Consider the following 20912-nt stretch of genomic DNA (forward strand, 5'->3'; position numbering starts at 1 on the left):
TTCACTGAGTTCCTGTCAAGTCTCAAAACATTTTACAACACTGCGATAACCCCCAACACACACTTTGCAAATGTTGCGAAAGATACCACCGCTCTTGTTCTGAAATTTGATGTCAAGAATACGATTTTGAACTTCGACCACTTACATTAATTGCCGCAATCACGTTCTGCACCTTCATGTACTTTTATGCGCAGGCCCAGCCTTGGTATGTCTCTTCGAATGTGCGACGCTCTTTTGCCAAGGTCCTTGGAGACTTGGTGGGCGGCATGGCGGCCGGCGAACACCACAAGCGTGCCTCCTTCCGTATCCCACGTGTTGGTATTAAGGGAGATGAACACCGCGTCCCGGGACGGACGGATGACTTCTTTACCCCAGAAAGAACTTGCCTTCGTACAATATCTTCTTGGTGTGTTGACAGCGCTCATTGCACTACCTGTCGTCATGCTTCCTGCTCACGGTTGATGGAGTTGTTTGCCCGTGCCGATTCAACCTACTCTTTATCCCATTCTCGACCGACAGAAGACAGTGCGACAGCCATACGAACTAGCTCGTATTCCTCCGCTCCTAACGTCGTATCCGTTCACAAGTCCACTTCAGGAGTGGCGCCAGTAAAACCCCATTTATGATGCTACCAACAATGCGCATCGAGACAGCAGTACCAGCACACGTGTGGAGACCCTGAGATTCAGGTGGCAAGCTCTCTATGCATATAGATGAGGAAGAGTGATCTTGCAATCGTTTATAAGTCCGGTAGTCTTCACCCCGAATTGCCATCAAAGCAGACCGACGCCGGTGGCTCGTGCGTCATTAGCGCCATACCCCGCAAAGTATTTCCCACATGCGACCTCGGGAGGGGCGTCATCGCCTTCTATTTTCTCATGTGCCTGGCAGTCCGCACTTTGCATGCTCCACGACTCGATCAGATGTGGAGGATAGTCCGGGGATCGTCAAGGTTTAGCAACTTGACACGACTAGGGTCCCTGGAAGCCGCTGAAAGAAGGTTCTGTCCGTCAATGCGTATTCGTGGAGTTTCTCGTACTCGAGACTAGGATACCAAGAGTCTAGGAGATGAGTTGATAAAGTATCGCTCCCGATGGGTAGTCATGGCTCCAAAGTATGAGTTAAGTATAGCTCCCGGCTTATAGTCGCAGTATATGTTCAAGGTGTGTATTCCCGTAGCATTTGCAAGTTATCTGTATCTCTTTCGTTACTTCCTCTTATTCCATCATGCGGTCGTACCGCCTCCCACTCTATGCGTGGAGTCTGTGGTTGACAGTCTCTGCCCAAGCCACCTCCAAAGCGCAGGCCCAAGCGGCACTAGAAAGCCTCGCGATCACGAACATTGACGATGTTCGTGGGAATCTTCATTTACCAAGCGTCTCTGAGAACCAGAACGTCACATGGATGAGCAACAAACCTTCCGTAATATCAGCAGACGGCGTTGTTCAACGACAAAGTGCCGACACTGTAGTCGATCTTACAGCAATCATCGACAGCGATGGGACGACCTCGAATCGCACCTTCAGTGCCAACGTACGCCAAGCGTTCAAACTTGATGCTTTTGAAGGTTATGCCTTTGCGTATTTTACGGGCAATTCGTTGGCGGGCGAGAAGATCTATCTCGCAGCCAGCGAAGGCAACAACGCTTTAGCTTGGAGAGAGCTCAACAACGGCCAGCCTATCCTTGCCTCCACTGAAGGCACGAAGGGGTTACGTGACCCCTTCGTCATACGTTCTCCCGAGGGCGATAGATTCTTCCTGCTCGCTACCGACTTGTCGATTGGATCCGGTACTTCCTGGGGAGATGCAGTTCGCAAAGGCAGCTTGTATCTAGAGATCTGGGAGTCAAGCGACCTCAAGACATGGTCACAGCAACGGCACGTCAAGGTTTCTCCTCCCACCGCTGGAAACACATGGGCGCCCGAGGCATATTACGATACGGATATTGGATCGTACGTAGTCTTTTGGGCGTCCTCTCTCTACGATGAGAGCGATACGGACCGTACGGGAGCGACATACCATCGTATGCTCTACGTGACTACTCGAGACTTCGTTACGTTCAGCGAGCCCGAGATCTGGCAGGATGCGGGCATGTCACGAATCGATACTACCGTCATACAAGAGGCGAATACATTCTATCGGTTCACAAAAGACGAAGGAGGCACAGGCACAAACTGCTCCGACATTATCCAAGAGCGTTCTGAATCGCTCCTTGCTCCGGTTCAGTCCTGGACTCAAGTCGCCACATGTATTGGTCGCAACGCCGGTACTAGCAGTGTCGAGGGACCGACAGTGTTTAAGGCCAATCCAGGCGATGTCAATGGCGAGAAGTACTACCTTTTTGTGGATGAGTATGGTGGACGTGGATACATTCCGCTAGAGACGGCAGACATCTCCGATCCTGACTGGAAGGTTTCCAGTTCATACAAATTGCCGGCCAGCCCACGTCACGGCACTGTAGTCCCGGTAACGGCACAAGAACTTGCTGGTTTGACTGCGGAGTCAAAACGCTCTGTACTTGCTGAGACAGCAGGCAGCCCTGTCCTCCCCGGTTTATACGCGGATCCCAACATCGCGGTTTTTGGTGATCACTACTACATCTACGCGACAACGGATGGCTTCCCTGGCTGGGGCGGTAATGTCTTCTACGTCTGGAAGTCACCTGATCTAGTTTCATGGACCCGATCAGCCGAGCCCTTCTTGACCCTCAATGGTACCAGCGGCAACGTGCCTTGGGCGACCGGAAACGCCTGGGCCCCCACCATTATCGAAAAGGACAGCAAGTATTACTTCTACTTCAGTGGGAACAACCCGGAGTACGACCGCAAAACTATCGGTGTGGCTGTTGCAGACGCGCCCGAAGGGCCTTTTACAGCACAGGCTGAAGCTATGATCCTTAATGAAGGCAATGTTACCACTGGCCAAGCCATTGATCCAGCCGTCTTCGAAGACCCGACTACTGGTAAGTACTACATCTTCTGGGGCAACGGGGGCTCAGACATCACACCCGCTCTTTATGCTGAGCTCAGCGACGACATGCTCTCTTTGAAGGCCGACACCACACGTTCCGTTGGCGGTCTTCCTGACTTCCGCGAAGGCATCTTCATGAACTATCGCAAGGGCCTCTTCCACCTCACATACTCTATCGATGACACTGGTTCAGAAAACTACCGTGTAGGGTACGCGACATCTACAAGCGTTCACGGCCCATGGACATACCACGGTCTTATATTACAGAAGGATGCCTCAAAGGGTATCCTCGCTACTGGTCACAGTTCCATCATCAACGTCCCGAACACAGACGATTGGTATATCTGCTACCACCGATTTGCCATCCCGAACGGCAACGGAACGAACAGGGAGGTCACCATCGATAGACTGTACTTTGATGATCAAGGCTTGATGAAGCCCGTTGTGCCTACTCTGGAGAGTGTACCGGCGCAGCCGATCTCTGCATAGACATGAACTGCGTAGAGCAGACTGATGTAATAATATATTGTTACAATACACAAGAAACATTCGTAAACGACAGTATAATTCGTGAAGAGCAGCAAGCTACCACAGTTTCACTCCAATAAGCCATACCACTGGTACTCGAACCTGTTCCACTATCCTCCTTCTCTATTGCCCATACTCAGAAGCCCAAGCCCCTCCTCCTACTGAAGCCCCTAGACAGATTCCTACTGCTCTCCAAGCCCAAGCCTAAGCCAACCCCCCTAAAGATCTTCATTCCCTTCTTACGACCAATGAGCAACTCCTCCAGTATCAAGCTCACTTCCTCCATCTGCTCCTTGAACTCCTCCATTGCCTTTCCCAAGCACACACCCTCCTCCCACATGTCGCTGAGGTGGGCTTCGCTCAGGTCATCGGGCTTGATCGTTTCAAGCGGCTTGACGACGGCGGTGAGATGAGTAAGATTAGCGGAGACGATAGCTGCGCGGCGATTTAGAGCGCTGACGCGAGAGGGGAGATCGATTGGAGTGTGGATGGCAGTGGGTATAGAGAGGTCTTCGTAGGAGGGGACGGGGGTGAGTTCGGATCGGTAGAGGTAGCCATGGTCCCAGGAGTAGTTCTGCTGGCGGCGTCGGAGGTGGTGCGAGGTAGAGTGTGGTAAACCAAACATTTTGTGATGATGGTTGCTCGGAATCTTCGAGATAGAACAGCGTATAGGATCGGGTTGAAACGTGAAGATAAGGAACGGATGATCAAGCTCGGAATCGGTATCCCGTACGACATCAGGTATTTGATATACTCGCTCCCTGTCGCTATCATAAGAGAGAGGTGGAGCCACAGCGATGATATCGGGAAGCTGCATAGCCGGTGTTTGGGCTTGCTCGACCGCAAAGCTTGTTATACGTTGGCTCAGCAATGTCATGCCTGTGATTTCTGGAGTATCTAACCGAGCTAGACGACGCGTTTGAGAAGTTTAGACTTGGCGATCAAGCTTGTTGGTATCGCAGCAATCATAGATCTACGGCGCATTGCGAGAAACAACGGAGTTCAGCTGCTTACACGCGACTACCCATGAGAATCGATCGAGCAAACTTCCGCATCTCTTCATTACCTGCTACTTTGTTGAAACGGCTCCCTGCCGCGGGTACACCAATTTGATCATCACACAAGCAACATTGAGCTTCTCGTGCCAAACCTTGAACTGCTCTTCTACCTCGGCACTTTCACCAAGAAGCCTGTCTATTGCATCTGTCATTTCCTGGCCTCTTGTGTCGTCAATCGTGCTGTTGGCTATTTCGTTGAGCGTGTTGATCTTTGTCCGGATCGCATTTAAAGTATTGCCTAGAGCATGAGAAGGCTCGAAGATGAACGGGAAGTTTTCGCGGATGGCGAACCGAATGGCTTCATGAGGCACTTTAGGAGTGGGTGTAGCGTTGGAGGCCATGGTGACAATAAAGAGCTTAGCTTGATATACTTCTGCTCTGTCCTGACCAATGCAAGTAAGCTAGGGAGTCGTGATATATGTCCTGTTACCGTGAGGTTCCAGTGTCAGCCAACCGCGCGAAGTCAGACGATATGGTCATGGGTCGATTGTCATCGTGTTTGAGTGGTCTTGGCCCCGTGGACTCACGCATTGGTATTGTCGTAGATATCTCTGGTAATCATATTATTCCGACATACAATATGTCTGTGTACATTAACGTCTCCTTCATGACATCTTCCTTCGTCTTCGTTGCACTTCTCTGATCCGGTTGGTCTACGCAGCCCTCGGTCTCTCCCACGCCTGACCATCACTCATCTCGATACCGCCCGCCACACTCGTCTGTCCTAACTTCTCAGCGTTCCACCCCTCCTCAGGCGGGATCGGACTTCTTATCTCCTTCTCCCTACCCAGTCCCTCCACGCCAGGCGGCCCGTCGCCCCAGATCAAGTACTGCGCTGCAAGTCCCAAGTCGCAGCATGCCTGAAAGATACCGCATGCCTTGAAGGCCCAAGGTACCTCACCACTGCTACTGGCAAAGAAGAACCACATCTTGAACGTATCACCGATGACCCAATTTACGATGACACTAGGCCTGAATCCTTTGCATCCACGTCTCTGGTAATTGGCCAGGAGCTGCGGAATCGGAAGCGTAGCCTCGATTGTCAAGGCAACCATGCCCAGCAGATCGGTGTACGGCACAAATACGCTCGTGGATGACATAAGCAAATGCAGCACCAACAGCACCCCAGTAAAGTATGTAATGAAGGTCCAATACGGCCTTGGCGCCCTCCACTGCCAGAAATCATATGGTCGGTTCGAAACATCCTTGTGCTGGAAAGGGAGATGCGAGGGCGGCGGTCGGTTCGTGAGCGCGACGTGGAGGAGGAGTAGGTGGACGCAGATCATGAGCAGTGCTTGGACCAGCAGCGAGGTGCTGAAGTGGGCGCCGAACCAGTAGTAGACTTTCAGGATGCTGGCGACGAGCATGATGAGCGGAATGTCGAGGGAGAAGCCGGCGGAGCTGCGGGCTCGGTGCATGCTGTAGATTTGGTCGCCATAGCTGGTAATCGGACTCGTCGCGATACTGGGTGCTGTTTGTTAGAGACGGAGAGGCTGAAGGGGTGTGGAGTCGTACAAGACAGGTGCGATGTTCTTCACAATGGCGCTGATGAAGAACATGTTGGTGGTCGTGTGCTTGGCCCGGCGGTTCGTCTCGGAACGTCGGAAGGCTTCCCTGGGACTCCTTTTACAACGCTGGAATGTCCGACGACTATGGAAGGAACGCACACGCAACCTCGGGACCTTTTTGGCGCAATTGGTCGGGTGTAAGGCTCGAACGACACAACACCCGCGGACGAAAAGGGAGGAGGCGCAATCTCCCGCAGATCAGATCTGGCTTGCATTAGTGGCCGCTGTAGGGCTGATAAGCAGCTTAGCGTCTTCCGTCATGGCTGTTTACCCCGAATACACTCACAGATTCATGCTTCCATTTGATTTCAAGATTGACGATATATGGATGCTTTTCACCTCTACCAACACCAATCCTCTAAGCCTCAACACGCATATACTTCCCTTCACCGTCAGACCACCAAAATGTCACATACCGCCTTCTTCTACGGCACCTTGATGGCGCCGCCCGTCCTCCACCGCGTGATATGGGGCTCACAAACCCCTCCTACACAAGCACATGCCTCGCTCCTCCACATACGCCCAGCTATCCTCCACGCACACCGACGACACAAAGTAAAGCAAGCAGACTACCCAGCCATCCTCCCTGTCGATACCTCCTCATCTGTGCGCGGAACACTTGTAAAGGGCCTTACAGACGGCGACATCTGGCGACTAGATATCTTCGAAGGCTCAGAATACCAGCGTCGGAAAGTAAAAGTCAAGGTCCTGCAACCAAAAGATGACGGCACCAGTACGGAAGAAGGCATGGGCGACCTATCACAAAAAGAAGAAGATAATGTAGAAGGCGAAGAGGTCGAAGCGGAAACATACATCTGGGCAGCGGGCGCGCACAGACTTGAGGCCGAGGAATGGGACTTTGCAGAGTTCGTCAGGGATAAGATGAAGCGCTGGGTGGGTAGAGAAGCAGCTGAGACCGATGAAGGGTTCCAGGGTAGGCCGTCAATCAATGGTAGACCTCCCGAGCGAGGGGGGCGTGGTTTCGAGGCTAATAGGATGCAGAAGTCGATGATGCAGTTGCAGCGCTCGATGACCCTACAGGCGGACGCGGCGCGAACGGAACTATTTCACGGCAACTGAACGGAGGAGGTAAGAAGGAGGACAAGATTCTCGAAAGTGCAGTATAAATGTTGCTTGTTCATATGGTTGTACTATCATCTCTGGCACACTGCCAGATGTGCATGCAGTTTGCGACATGCTGTTCTCCGAGATCACAGCTGAGCATTGCAGACCCCGTCACTAGTCCCTGATAAATGACGCCTTTGTGAAACCAAGATAGGTATAGATGTGTTGAGTAAAATGTTGAGCTGGCGCACGCAGAACAACATAAGACAAGCTTCATGTTGAGCAATTAAAGAAGGGTATGATTGTCCCTGGACCATCCAGTTCGTACGGTTGTAGTCCTCTTCTCAGGTTCTGGTGTTTCTTGAACCACAGATCCGTCGTTGACTCCATCAAGTTGCAGATCGTGAGTGGACTGCGAGATCCCTTCCATTGGATCAGATCCCTCCTCTCTACGCTCCAGCGCCACATTCGTGTTGCTAGGAGCAGGTGCTTCTGAACGCCGGGCGTTGTCCCTAGCATAGTCGTCTTCGTCCAGCTTTGTCCGGAGCGCACTATCCACAGGACTACCTTCGTGTTGACCATGTTTAGTCATTGTGCTGTACGACAAACGCGTATCCTCTTCAAACGTAGGTGAAGGACGGAGCCCTTCCCTGGGACGTGCATGACGTGATGCGGGTTTGCGCTGAGCAGCTGAAGTTGCCTGCACCTGCTGGCGATTATCGACGTTGATGACTTTGGCTTCCTGTGAGTCTTTGATCTCAATAGGTGCTTCGGGGACACTGCCCTCTCGGCTGTGCGAAGCTATTTGCTCACTTTCCATATCGCTGTCTTGATGTCGTTGGGGCAACCTAATGAACTGGCGCTTCGCTGTTGGCGATTTTATCCCATCATTATCGTTAACGTCTCTTCGGCGCTTCTTGGGGCTCGATGTACCGGGTATCTGACTAGTTTGATCGTTTTCTTTGGATTGGCGTGGCGTTCTGTTCGAAGTGATCTGTCCCTTGTGCATAGACTCATGTGATTGGGGCGTTCTGCTAGAGATGCGGACTTCGGGACTGTGGCGTCTCGGTATCGCTTTTGACCGTGGAGTACCAACGGCCTGCTTCGCAGGAAATGTGAGCACAGGTGGCGAGTCAGACACCTTGCTGACAGCTGTTTGAGGTGCTTGCTCGACAGCAGAAGCACATTTCGTATCAAAATTGAACGGCGATGCAAGTCTGAGTGGAGGATGAGAAGGTGAATGAGTTCGTGGCGATGTAGGCTGCGCGCCTGTGTTGTTCGGCGAGAGTGCGAGCTTCGATCCTTCACTGGGTAACTCATCAGATTTGTGTCTGCCCAGATCCGCAGGTTTATACGTTGCCGGAGTTGGTGATGTCTTTGAGCTCGCAGAGCCTTTTTTCGCCTTTCTCTGTGCTCTCCTGTCATCTTCCTGCTTCTTATAGCAATCAAATATGATCTGACGCATTTTGTGCCTCATTTCTGATGGATTCAGCTCCGGCCAGTCTTCTTGAGCCGACATGGATCCAGTCAGCAGCTTGTTCTTGAAATCATCGGGATTTTGGAAGAACTTCTCGATGTAGCCAAGTAGGTAAACACCGCAGTCGGTGAAGTTGTTCTGCATTGGAACCTGTGTACTCTTGGGGTAATAGCCGTTCTCTTTGATGACAGCCTCCATACCACGCCTGTTTGCACCCTCCGCTGCTATCCAGTCTTTGAGAGCGCGAACCGCTCCAGTACGGGCATTACCACCAAGAGAATCGAGCACTATAATGACAGGCTGATCGGGATCCCTTTTAGCTATAGGCTTGCGTTTTGCCTTTTTCCTTGCAGAAGACACGGTGAACTGGGAGTGAGACAATATTCCTGGGTGTGTGTTTCTAGTTTCAGCCACAGCTAAAGTTTCTGTATCTTGATTTCGGCATGTTGGATCTGCTTGGGTATTCTCTGATTGATGTGCGGGTTCGGTCCCAGTATCGTCGCGGTCGACAAGAGAGAGTGCCGCCTCATCAAAAAGCATCGGCTCTTCATCAATCGTTCGGGCCGCTATTGCTTCTTCACTGATGGCACTTGGCTCTGGGGAGGTTAATTTCTGTACCGTAGTCGCATGCTTCTCGGGGCTTGTGCCTGTCACGGCTGAATCGCTTGCTTGATCGTGTGGACTTGCCTGAGACTCATCGAAGTCTTGGACCATCGGTTTGCGTTGAACCTTCGACATATTGCAGATGATCGCCAGGTACCAATGAGCCCTATAAACTGTTAGCATAAGCGATCACTGTCGTGGTATTTTGACGTACTGTTCATTGATAGGGACAACGATGTAGTCGTAGCTGAAGATGTCAATCTTAGACGTCCACCGTTGCACAGCCTTGTAGTCCATAGATTTCCGACCAGAGTTCTCGGTAAGCTTCGTGAAGAAGTAGGTGTTGAAGAAGTACACTTTATCAGCAGGCACTTTGAGCTGCTTAAAGAGGTAGCTGGAGAAAGTTAGCGGCGTTGCTGGCTAGGTAGGCACGCACTCACATCATGTAGAAGTCGATCAGGCTGTCGTTCAAAAATTCTTCCTCATCTAGGCGGGGCAGATCATCAAAGTGCACTATCGCGCGTTGACGACCTTCGCCGAACTCGAGAGATCTTGGGATGATTAGCGAAGTCATGCGCAAGCACACGGACACTTACCTAGTCCAGGGTTGCCCAAGTCCAGTCTCGACCGAGAATTTGGGTACATCCGACTGTGTAGGCGTGTCTTCGACGTAGTTAATCGGAGCCAATCTTTTTGAACGTAGGGGGCGGGTCAGTGATTTACTCTTGGTGGTCGCGTCGAGTTTAGCATCAGTACTGGGATGGTGTGCAGCGACCTTGAGCTGATCCAATAGAGGTGTTTTCGATGCTCCATGGCCTTTTTCGCGGTGAGGCTGTTCCAAACCCGCTGTTGAATCGTTCACCAGTGCAGACGTACCCACTTTTTCGTTTCTCGGTGGGAGAGGTGTGTTGAAAAGCTGGATCATGTAATCATCCGGCTTCTTGATACACTTCCCGCCTGGCGTCATCAACACTGCGTGGTCATTGCGGAACACGAAGAAATCGGCAGTATCAGCAAACTCCAGGTCCAAGTTCAGGATGTTGCCGTCGGTCGCACGAGGCCCCAACAATCGAATGCGACTTGTGTCGTCCGCATATACTTTGTTGATGTCTTTAGGTTTGATGACGAACTTGCAATCATAAAGACCATCCACTGGATCCCAAGTCTGGACACGTAAACCCTCGTCTTTCTTCCATCTCAATAGCAGCGTAGCATGACCGTCTTTGGTTGTCGATCCATGGCCCTCAAAGTCATATGATCGTGCAAACGATAGTGGCCAAACTTCCTCTACAATCCTTCCGCGGGCATTCCGCTTTACCCCACTGTTTGCAGTCTGCTTTTGCTTTTGCTTCGAAACAGATTTGGTGCCTTGTTGCGGAGGCGTGATGGCAAGCTCATCTGCGCTGTAGCTATCAACCATAGATTCCGCTTGCTTTGGCACTGGTTTGTGTCGGGTGCGAAGATCCTCGTCTTCAGCTTTTACACGTTGGTTCTCTGTGCAATCTGATGTTGACTCATTGATGCGGGCATCGGGAAAGAAGTGAGACGTGACTATGTCGCCTTTTTTATCGGCTTGGTCGTGTTTCATAGGACTTTGCTTCGATTCACCTTGTTGGAAAGTCTGCAATATAGTCTGCCGAGGAGTGTGTGCGCCGGGGCTGGTCGACAGAGAACCACCGGTGAGAGGAGAGCGTCGCATGCCACCTTTGGTTGTGTTGAAACTCGAGTTCCTTGGCTTCTTTTGGGAGGGTCTAAGGAGACTGTCCGCTTCTCGGAATTCGCTTGTAGCTTGAGGTGGCCTGTAATCGCCCATTGTGGTCTCGCTCCCGTTGCTCATCTGTGAATGTAGAGACCAGGCAGAGCGCGGCCTTTCCCGTGACGTGCCAGCAGACGTATCATGATCGTTTCGAGATATTTCCACCACTTCGTCGTCGTCGTCAACAAGTGATATGATATCATCGATCCTCCTACGCTTTGCAGGCGTGGCTCCATCCGACCGTCGGTCCTGATTTTCTGAGGAAGAAGGACGACGAGCCGTTGCTGCAGGTGCTCTGTTTTCTCTATGCTGAAGGTAGGCAACCTGTCCCGCGCCATGCGTCTGGCCGATCAGTGACGGCTGTAGCCGATCGCGCTTGCCGTACGTAAGAGGCTTTCGGCCTGACGCGTTGGGTCCTGCATGCATCGTGTCTACGGGCTTGAAGCCACTATTTGAACCCGGCTGGTGGGGGTCAGTACAATATTCGAGGCACAGACAGGTGGTGGTATGCATACTTTTGTAGTCGTAGCGCGCTTCTTCGGCATCCAAGTCGATGGGTCGGGCATGCTAACAGCATCTGCAGGTCTACTTCGCAAACATTAGTCTCTTTCCTCGGTTCCGTGTACCAAGGTGATTTACGAATAATCCCCAATTAACCGCTTCTCATCCTCGCTCCTCTTTGTAACGTGCTGCCTTGGGCGGGTCATTTCCGAATGCGCCTGTTTGCGTGGAGTTCGGCTTGGAGATTTTCTGGGCGAAGAGAGGTCTATGAGGACGCGCGAGGCCTTCGTGGCGGGCGGTGACTCCTCGAGGAAAGGACTGGGAGGCAAGCCAGGACCCGAGGGCGACTGGGGGACGACATCGTCTGTCTGCGGCGACATGGCGTTAGCTGGAGGCGCAGATAATTCGGTATGAGAAGAGAGTGCAGTTGTCGGAGTGTCTGCGGCAGTCGAGCCGTCGAGCAAGGAAAAGGCGCGTACGTCTGAGTTGGTGAGTCCGAAAGAGCTTTCGGCAGCGGCTCGTATGCCGTTGAATATGTTAGTGAACATTGGTGTCGCATTGCGGTGGCAGAGCGGCGGGCAGTAGCATCGTCTGGTAGGCTGGGTGACCTCGGAACTGCGTGAGGGAACTGCACAAGCGCAGACGCGCACCGTGGGGCATGCGGAGGTGAAGGTGCGCCAGAGAACGACCCGTCGGCGATACGTCCGTGCGCCTTGACGTAGGCGCTTCAGCGCGCTGCAGGGACGCGACAGCCCAGCTGCGACGTCGAGCTCGAAGCCAAATTGGTGCGTCACAACAAAGGGCACGTCACATGAGGTCATGTTGTGGAATTTGGTGATATGTTCATAGTCACAAGTCAATGCGACATATTCTTCTTCGATACCTCGCTCTGTGGACAGGCGGGCTTCAGGGCTTGGTGCTACCTGAGATCCTACGCTTCGCTATGTAAAAATACAATGTACAGAAATGAGGCTAGGGCCCTGTATGTGCCACGTGAAGCATGCACATGTAGACCAACGTTGGCCAGCCTTTCAGCGACGTATCCAATCGAGCGCGCTCTACATTTCCGAGTTGTGAGGTCTGACGTGACCCAGAAGGTACTCGCGGTCATGTAATGAACACATTTACAGATAACAGTATGGTGTATACCTTAACGGTATCTGTTCCTGGGGTGCATCTCGGCAAAGGACAGTCTCCCCATGCGACTCACTCAGCAACAGAAGCTAGCAGTTCCTCGTACAGGCGGTGCTCGGTCGAAAGCGCCGGAAGTATTGACAGCCAACCTGCAAACCGCATCCAGTACAACACGAAGCGGCCTTTGTTCAGACACGTTGGAGCATACGGTGCGGGTAACGATCGCGTGAGTCAGCCATTGGGCGACCGCGGCAAATACAAAAGTCGTACGGTTGGCTTTGCGATTGATCCGGGGTCGGCCTGGAGACCGTCGCTAGGCTGAGATTTTCCTAGGAACCAGCAGTCGGCTTCTCACGTGACTCATCCGTAGACACTACTCTGCGTTTTTCATGCTGGCTCTTCTCATGGCGAGCTTGATCGATGGCCGATCTTTGGGCGATACTGTCGTCGTGACTGCGCCACACTATGTTGGTCCCCTCCGGCAGTTTGAGGACCCGCCTTATTGTATCCCGGATCTTGACATTCTTCACTCCATCACTCTTAGTCCAGATGCTGAAGACATCTTCGCCACTCCGGACGCTCAAGACGAAGCCGCAAAACTCCTCCCCGGCATCCAGGAATTGATCTCCAACGAGTGCTATTAGCAGGTCCTCCCAGTAGCGGTCAGCCACACCCTTTTTCAGGCGCATGATCCACTTGCCACCTCGCTTGTTCTCGTCGTCCTCCCATACCGGCCGTATGCCTTGCTTAAACACGTGGTAATCGGAAACGGAGGGGAGACTCGAGGGACGCTTAAGATGGGAAAAGACCTTCCAGAACTCTTGCGCCGTACTGAATTTACAGAGGGGCACAATCGACTTCTCGTAATCGACATTCTTGGCCGTAGGCGGGCGGTACCATACCGCCCATGTGTATTTGAGCGGCCATGGCGCATTGAAATCTGGCGGCGCAGAGGGACTCGCTGTGTTGTCTGGTATTGAGGTCGTGGATATGGATTCTTTGCGTATGCTGTTGACGACCTTGCTCACGGGCTTGTCCTTTTTATCAGAAGGTGTCGCGGGCGTGGGCGACGACATGGCGGCTGCTTTGAAGTCGAAGGCAGTGCCAGGCGTTTTGGGCGCCTTTCCCGCAGATCCAAAGGAAGCGAACGCGCCTGAGCCGAGCCCAAACGCAGAAGAGCCCCCCGTTGTGGGTGACGCTAAACCACCGGGTGTCAAGGGCGATATAGCGTTGAATGGGTTTCGACCGCCGTGGGACGAGTCGCCACCAAAGCGTTTGGTAGCGGAGACGGTGCGTTGGTGCGGCTCGGATTTTTCGCTGTTACTTTCCGAATGTGACATGGAGAGGGAGAGCTTGCTGGTGCTGTTGGCGGCCGTCAGTGGAGAGAACAAAGATGCGGGGACGCAGGAGCATACTTGGAGCGCCGAGTCCAGAGATTATCCCTGTTGTCCATTGGCAGCAGTGTCAAACGAGTATATAATACAATGCAAGAAGGTTAAATATCCAAGGCTTGGTGGGAGTAACGAGCGAACAAGCAGCAGAGGAGCTGGCGGGCTAGCGGCCAATGTGCGTCGAAGATATGCGGGGTGTAGTTTGTGATGGTGGATGTTTGCTGCGAGAAGGAAGTCTGTCACGTGTTGTTGGTATGATGGTGCGGAAAGATGTGGCGAAGGCGGGGGTCTGCGAATGTCGAGCGTGGTGGGATGTATCGTGTGCAATGGCGGATGGTGGTGCGTACTGAGAAAACGTTTGAGAGGTTGGCACTTGCAGCTCAGGCGCGCGCCTTCCGCGGCAGGGATGTGGCTTAGTCATCTACCGAGCTCGATATTCTCTTCGCCGGTGCGCCCGTCCTCTTCTCTTCTTCAACACCGGCCTTTGACTCGTATCATTTGCCAGCTCGACACATCCTACTCAGCTGGCAACTCGGATAACTGGCCCAGAACGAGCCATCCTCTTCTAAAACCATCATCACGAGGGCCGCTTCGGTGGCTTCCATGATGCGGTGATGACCTGAAAGCAGGGACATTATTTTGTCACGCGCGCGACGCGTTGAGACTGCAAGCTGTCTCAGTCTCTTCTGTATGTGTGCCGCCATGATTTTTTTCGTTCGCGACGCGGCTTGTGATGACTAGGTCCTTTGGACCACTTCTGGTAGTCTGAGTCTCAGCCAGATGTACACTATCGCAATTTTGCGATTTCTTGGTTGAGCTTGAAGCTCTAAGGCAAAGTCTGAAGCCCACAGTTGTGCCACGCGTCTATCAGGTACCTCTGGAATCTCCGCTAATTGACGACTAAGCAGTACTATACAGCGCTTCTCAGGCGGTGAATTGACTCTGAATAGCCGCTAACGTTGGGCACTGGTTCCTTTGTGGTCTCACCGTGTATCTCAGTACCTGATATCTCGCCGCCTTGTATGTCTTCCGGTACGAGTAGCGTCAGGCGCGTCGCGGTTTGAGAAAGCTCTAACATTAGAACACGCTGAAAAGTCTTGGCGGACATTGGCTGCATCGCTTGACAGTCACCTCTCGTAGACGCTAGGTGCCGTAGAGCCGCTTGTTCTCCGATACAGGATGTGGAAAGCATTAAAATGACAAATTTCTTTTGGAGTGAAAGCAATATCAGATTAAAACAGGTGATGTTCTCATGTGTGCTTTGCCCATAGGCGGCTTGCGACCAAGTATCTCACACAGACCACAATAGGTGGACATTTCCCTGATGCATCGAGACGTCTTAATAACCGCGGCAACCTCTGCATCTGCTATAGTGACCGGGGTTGTAGGCCGCACCTGCATATGAATCAGAACGCGTGCGGGGTGCGGTTGTACTGGGGCCTACGTCATACTTTCCGTCCGTTCACAGGACAACGCACCCCACCACGCGCATTGCTTTCCTAGCCGTCCTAAACTAACGCCGTCGCCTCATCTGTTGCCCACCACCATACAAAGCCCGCTTCTTCCGCCTCTCAGCCTCCCACACCAACGGTCTACTGTCGCAAAACCCCTCCCACATTATCAACATGACTGGACAATCTCCCGAACTGCATTCACCGAGCTCGCATCCTGAGCGACCTAAGGGTGGGACTCTCCCATACCCCGCCGCCTGGTGCACGCATGGCTAACAAGGCCAGGTATCCTCAAAAACTCTAGCTCGTACCGCGCCGACTCCCAAACGTCCCCCACTAGCGAGCTTCCGCCGGCCGCAAGCCCCATATCCGAGCGGCCGCAGCTGGGTCGCGAGTTGTCAGAGAAGGAAATTGTATTGGAAAACACGCTGCGCAATGCTGGCGCTCACCGAAGATCCTCGTCGAACCCGCGCGGCATCGGTTCCCGACGCCAGTCGGGCATTGACCCCGCGGACGAGACTAGCCCGCAGCTCAAGTGGGACGAGGCCAACCTTTACCTGAATGAGCAGAACCGCGATAGCACCATGAAGATTGATGAGCCCAAGACACCATACGCCAAGCAGTACGATCCCACCGAGGACGAAGAAGAGGTCGAAATGCTCAACGCCGAAGAGCTCAAGGTGGACGAGCTGGACAAGCCAAAGCGGAAACCTAAGATTGAGGATATACCCGAGTTTGACTTGGGACAGCCGGAGCTGCAGGCACGACACTCGCAGACGCCCGAGAGCGAGAAGAGGGTCATGGTTGAAGAGGGCATGGATACAGATGAAGGCTACCACGGCGAGCTCCTCCCCAACGCCACCCAGGAGGAGAGGGAGAAGCATCGCAAGTTTGAAGAGTTGCGCAAGAAGCACTATGAAATGAAGAACGTCAAGGATCTGCTTGGTCACCCGGAAGATGACGAAGATGAGGAAATGCCGACACGACCCAATGCTCAATAGATGGATTTTCCTGTGCTATGGGCATCCAACTACAGCGGTAGCCAAGGTCGATCCCGAGAGTACGTACGAAGCTCGCCCAGCGGCGTTGCACGAATTGATTTTGGCGGCATTAAGGTGGAGTTTTCGGATTTCCGGCGCTATAATCAAGGCCGCGGAGTATTTGAAATACTTCGATTCGTAGTCTGTTCAATGAATGACGTTCTGATTCAACCATGTTTGTAGGAATGTGGTCACCGATTTGTATTGTAAGACGTGTAAACCAGTTGTGATTCTGTACCCAGTATGCTATCCAACTTGAACAACACTCTATGCCCTGAACTCCTTGTCAACACTCTCAAAGTTCTCCAAGAAACTCTGGAAAGTAAAGACACCCAGACCAGGATCCAAACTTCCGGTCGTCGCCCTGATAGAATGCATACTCAGCTGCGGAATGCCGCAATCAATCGACCTTATACCGGTCGCAGAACTCAGCATTGGTCCAACTGTGCCGCCACTCCTGCTATCGTTTCGGATTTGGAAGACTTGAAGCTTAGGGTCGACCTTGCGCATACCGACATCGCGATCAACACAGCGCTGCAGAATAGCAGTGGAGACAGCGTCAGTCGTCATGTGCGCATTTGAGTCCGCAGAGACAGCAGGACCGATATTGAGACGCGGAGAGTGATTCTCGAGGTACGCGTTGAGGAAATTTGGGTTCACGGCGTGGATCACGTCGCTGGAGACGAGGAAAGAGTTTGCATATGTCCTGCTCAAAGCGCTGCTTGTCTTTCCGTTAGACGCAAACTCTTCGACGATGCGCTCCATGACGCTGGGGAGGAAGTTGCCATGAGCACCTTGTCGGAGTAGCGAGCCGACTTCTTCGTCGTCGAAGAGGGCGACCATGCGGATCTGGGACGAGGCTGAGAGGGATGAGCTCGAGTTGAGGAGAGCTTGAATCGCAGCCCAAGAACAGAGTTTGTCGTCGATCCTGCCGGCGAAGATGAACTCCCGGTCGAGGCCACCGGTCTGGGCGGGTTGCGTATCGAAGAGCTCGAGCTCCCAATTGACAATGGACGAATCTGTTTCTAGTCAGTATCTTCATGTACATGAGGGTGTAGTGCACATACAATCCGTGACCCCGAGTTCGCTTGAGATGGCCTTCACAAGCCTCTCCGGCTGAGTAGCAGCAAAGGTGCCCTCTCCGCCCAGCACACTGGCTTTCCAGCTCCCCTCACCATGGTCCGACGAACTTCCAATATCGCTGTTGTCCAGACCGATTATAGGGACCATTTGCGTCTCTCTATTGAACGGGCCGTTGGCGGCAGCACCAAAATGAGGTGCTAGTGTTGGAATCCTTGCAATAGGCCAGTCCAGCTTGACAAGCTTCGTGGTTATCTTCCCGTTCTCCTTGATAAGTACCCGTCCACCAATACCAAGGTCGCGGTCCCACCACGTGTCGCTCAGTGCACCGGCGTATGGGGCCACACCGAGCTGTACGTAGCCCGATTTAGTGCGAAGGTTCGAGATGGGCTTCAACTTCGCTGTAAGCGCATCGATGTGCCCAGCTAGAATAGCAGCTCCATTGCCCGATGCGTAATTGTCTCCAATAGCGAAGGCGATGAGCGAGCTACCGTTGCGCTCAACGTAGTATTTGCCGCCAGCCTTCAGCTCCCACGCATCGCGCTCAGACAGCTTCTTGTAGCCATCCTTCTCCAGGTCCTGTGCGACGGCATCGACAGCGTGGAAGATCGTGGGATTACGCGTCATGTAGTCGGTGAAGGGCTTCGTATAGCGTGCCGGATCTTCCTTTGAGCGAGCAGGCACCGGAATCCAACAATGAGAGGGCGTTGGCTTAGGCATCTTGACGTCCTCTTTTGCTTGCTCAACTGGAACCTCTAGTATCTTCGGCGGTACGGGGGGAGGGTTTTGGTAGCTCGAAGGCGGCGAGTAGTCTTCGTCTTCAACATCGATGAGGTTGGGATACGTCGCGGCGATGCTGTGCCGGTTATGGTAGTCGGAAACAGCTTCGCGGCTCCTCCATCCTCTCTCTGTCACTCGATCCTGCCGATGACGTTGAGGTAGCGATGCGGTTGTGTGAGCGCGTCCAAGTGTCGTGGAGTACGAATGCCGTAGCGGGCGGGGCGGTGACGGATCAGCGTAGAGGTCCGCGTTCGAAGCCGCCTTGCGAAGGCTGGGGTGATTTCTCGTCATATTGGGAGTTTCGCACAATGTTGATGAAGCTCGAGACGGAGCGAGAGAGGGGAAAGAGTCGATGGCAGGGAGCGAGGCTGTGTTGTTGTAGTACAGCTGGAGTTACCATCTGAGCAGCGCCACAGATGGGGCGAAGCTATCCGAAAGTAGAAAGCTCCGGACGACTCGCCGCAGCTATGAAACGCCATCAGCCAATTCAATAGTTTGAACCATCACAAATATGAGAGCCACTGTCGTTGCATCGAGCGCTTTCACGAGCTGTGTCAATTGTTGGACCAGCTGATTCGCGAAAGTACCTAGGTACGGCATACAAGGAGGTACAATCAACGATTAGGTACCCTGAGCCCGTTCCGGTAGAGACGATACCTAGGTACTTACTTCTACACCACCCGACTCGTGTTGACTGCTACTGCTCACCCTCATATCACCACCAACCTGGCCCGATACAACTCCTCTTTTGCTTCTTCCGGTGTATCATTTATAGGTTGTCTACATCCTTCGGCCTCTTACTGAACTACCACCATGATAGAATCCACGATTTTATTACTATCGCTTTAGTTTGGGTGAGCAGAAGATCGATCTGTGCCTATCCAGGCGGTGAAGAGTCTCGCATTGCTTTGGTTGTGCTCACCATCATAGCAATCATCATCGTCGTCATCGTTAGGTTTCTTTACTATTGCCTCAGTACCAAGAGATAATCATGACCTTCACTGTAATAAAAGTGATTCTTGGCTAGTTTCTGCATAGTAAGGAAACCCCGCGACGGCGTTGTATGCATGAGGGTGAGACCTTACGTCAGAATTTAGACAGGTTAGCTGGGGCTGTGACTACCTAGGTATGCTACGCCTTGTACGACCTGACTGCGCTACACTAAAGAGACAGCATCTTAGAAAGACTTTCCGCCCTCGGCTTCTTCCCTCCAACCCATTACCAATTTGCCATCTTAATCCCATCTGCCAAGCCCGCAGTATTCATTTTCCAAATCGCAGGTGCAAAAGATATTCACATTCAGAATTCATCTTGCACATCACTCAAGCAATGGCAGGGTTTACTAATAACAGTGAAGATGACTTCAACACACAAATGCTTGCCGCTATCGGGTCCAACGACCTCGCTACCCTACATAATATGATGTCGAAACGCGAGGCTGAAGGTCCTGATGCTTTGCGCCGGGGTAACGAATTGAGCGATGCCCTTGACACAGCATTGGGGCTGGCCCGGTACGACATGGCCGAAGAGCTCTTCAAGCGTGGTGCTAGGTGGACTGATTGCACCATCGGGGCGGTTCTGGATGGGGCACGTGGGGAAATTGAGTGGAACACGAAAGCCATCGATGTGGCGCTGGCGTACGGTTGGAATATCAACGAGCCCTATGAGCATGTTGGCAGCGCTCTTGTGTAAGCCTTCGCTACCCTTCTGGAGACCATTCGACTCGCAGACATAACTGACAGGTAAACAGATCCACCGTCAGTTACGCGGAGACAGGCCCAGGATATCCCGATGGCGATACAGCTTGCCTAAAAATTGCTGCGCATCTATTGTCAAAAGGCGCCCATGTGGACGAGAGCACCCAGACGAACAACAACCCGCTCGAGCTAGCCTGTGGGAAAGATGACAGGCATATGGCAGCGCTATTGTTGGCACATAACGCATCGCTGGAAAAGGCGCCCAAGGCACTCCTCAATGCTGCCAGTGAAGGCAGCATTGACATTATGCAGCAGCTTCTGGATCGAGGCGCCGATGCTAATGCACACCCGTACGGAACGTTAGAGATAATCCCTGCGCAACGAGAGGACGAAGGTTGGGGCTCTGCGCTACATTGTGCCGTTAATAACCACTATACCGAGGCAGTCTCATTTCTCTTAGAGAAAGGCGCGTCCAAGGAGTACAGGAACATGGTGGGTTTGACGGCTTTGGATCTTGCTCGCAAATTGGGACATGAGGATATTGTGCGGTTGTTAGAGTAGAGTGATGACCACGTATACAATCATCTACCCTGAACAGCACCATTTCTTCTTTGAAAGTTTTTGTTGCTGAACCAGTACGAGGAATGCTGGATTCTGGGCTGGTACCGCGAGAAGGTGGAAGTTTCGCCCGACACGAAGACCGATTGATGCACTGAATGCCTTGACATCGACGCGGATCTGTCAAGCGATGCATACTAGCACAAATCAGCGATAACTGTAAGGGTGCAAGTATCAACAAAAAGGAAGTATTGA

The 20912-nt window shown here is 52.6% G+C and overlaps 9 protein-coding genes across 9 annotated transcripts; 4 read left to right on the top strand and 5 right to left on the bottom strand.

The window, feature by feature from the left end:
* Positions 1-877: 877 nt before the first annotated feature.
* On the top strand, positions 878-3528 carry BKA58DRAFT_373093 (glycosyl hydrolase). Its single transcript, XM_046169181.1, has one exon. The coding sequence runs from the start codon at positions 1228-1230 to the stop codon at positions 3457-3459; it is 2232 nt and encodes a 743-aa protein (XP_046031180.1). The 5' UTR covers positions 878-1227; the 3' UTR covers positions 3460-3528.
* Positions 3529-3627: 99 nt separating this feature from the next.
* BKA58DRAFT_373094 (uncharacterized protein) lies at positions 3628-4131 on the bottom strand. Its single transcript, XM_046169182.1, has one exon. The coding sequence runs from the start codon at positions 4121-4123 to the stop codon at positions 3635-3637; it is 489 nt and encodes a 162-aa protein (XP_046031181.1). The 5' UTR covers positions 4124-4131; the 3' UTR covers positions 3628-3634.
* Positions 4132-4994: 863 nt separating this feature from the next.
* Positions 4995-6334, bottom strand: BKA58DRAFT_17310 (PQ loop repeat protein). The gene is made up of 2 exons (XM_046165227.1): positions 6072-6334; positions 4995-6020 (listed from the first exon to the last, which is right to left on the bottom strand). The coding sequence occupies exons 1-2, from the start codon at positions 6113-6115 to the stop codon at positions 5210-5212; spliced, it is 855 nt and encodes a 284-aa protein (XP_046031182.1). The 5' UTR covers positions 6116-6334; the 3' UTR covers positions 4995-5209.
* A 195-nt stretch (positions 6335-6529) lies between these two features.
* On the top strand, positions 6530-7251 carry BKA58DRAFT_407546 (AIG2-like family-domain-containing protein; the record flags this gene model as incomplete). The annotated part of the gene is made up of 2 exons (XM_046172033.1): positions 6530-7058; positions 7127-7251. The coding sequence occupies 2 exons, from the start codon at positions 6530-6532 to the stop codon at positions 7249-7251; spliced, it is 654 nt and encodes a 217-aa protein (XP_046031183.1).
* An 88-nt stretch (positions 7252-7339) lies between these two features.
* On the bottom strand, positions 7340-12180 carry BKA58DRAFT_17308 (uncharacterized protein). Its single transcript, XM_046165226.1, has 7 exons — positions 12006-12180; positions 11665-11894; positions 11541-11613; positions 9866-11487; positions 9710-9820; positions 9484-9663; positions 7340-9435 (listed from the first exon to the last, which is right to left on the bottom strand). The coding sequence occupies exons 1-7, from the start codon at positions 12072-12074 to the stop codon at positions 7476-7478; spliced, it is 4245 nt and encodes a 1414-aa protein (XP_046031184.1). The 5' UTR covers positions 12075-12180; the 3' UTR covers positions 7340-7475.
* A 635-nt stretch (positions 12181-12815) lies between these two features.
* BKA58DRAFT_17368 (translation initiation factor eIF 4e-like domain-containing protein) lies at positions 12816-14217 on the bottom strand. Its single transcript, XM_046165235.1, has 2 exons — positions 14076-14217; positions 12816-14022 (listed from the first exon to the last, which is right to left on the bottom strand). Exons 1-2 carry the CDS (start codon positions 14111-14113, stop codon positions 12990-12992), a joined length of 1071 nt encoding a protein of 356 aa, XP_046031185.1. The 5' UTR covers positions 14114-14217; the 3' UTR covers positions 12816-12989.
* A 1058-nt stretch (positions 14218-15275) lies between these two features.
* BKA58DRAFT_17377 (uncharacterized protein) lies at positions 15276-16656 on the top strand. Its single transcript, XM_046165238.1, has 2 exons — positions 15276-15734; positions 15788-16656. The coding sequence occupies exons 1-2, from the start codon at positions 15677-15679 to the stop codon at positions 16501-16503; spliced, it is 774 nt and encodes a 257-aa protein (XP_046031186.1). The 5' UTR covers positions 15276-15676; the 3' UTR covers positions 16504-16656.
* BKA58DRAFT_17380 (aminopeptidase I zinc metalloprotease-domain-containing protein) lies at positions 16598-18838 on the bottom strand. The gene is made up of 2 exons (XM_046165239.1): positions 17610-18838; positions 16598-17561 (listed from the first exon to the last, which is right to left on the bottom strand). Exons 1-2 carry the CDS (start codon positions 18691-18693, stop codon positions 16810-16812), a joined length of 1836 nt encoding a protein of 611 aa, XP_046031187.1. The 5' UTR covers positions 18694-18838; the 3' UTR covers positions 16598-16809.
* A 742-nt stretch (positions 18839-19580) lies between these two features.
* BKA58DRAFT_351064 (ankyrin repeat-containing domain protein) lies at positions 19581-20660 on the top strand (the record flags this gene model as incomplete). The annotated part of the gene is made up of 2 exons (XM_046168541.1): positions 19581-20090; positions 20153-20660. The coding sequence occupies exons 1-2, from the start codon at positions 19732-19734 to the stop codon at positions 20658-20660; spliced, it is 867 nt and encodes a 288-aa protein (XP_046031188.1). The 5' UTR covers positions 19581-19731.
* Positions 20661-20912: the final 252 nt, after the last annotated feature.

The sequence above is a fragment of the Alternaria rosae genome, assembly GCF_020736505.1.
Source record: "Alternaria rosae strain MPI-PUGE-AT-0040 chromosome Unknown BKA58scaffold_1, whole genome shotgun sequence".
Taxonomy (NCBI): domain Eukaryota; kingdom Fungi; phylum Ascomycota; class Dothideomycetes; order Pleosporales; family Pleosporaceae; genus Alternaria; species Alternaria rosae.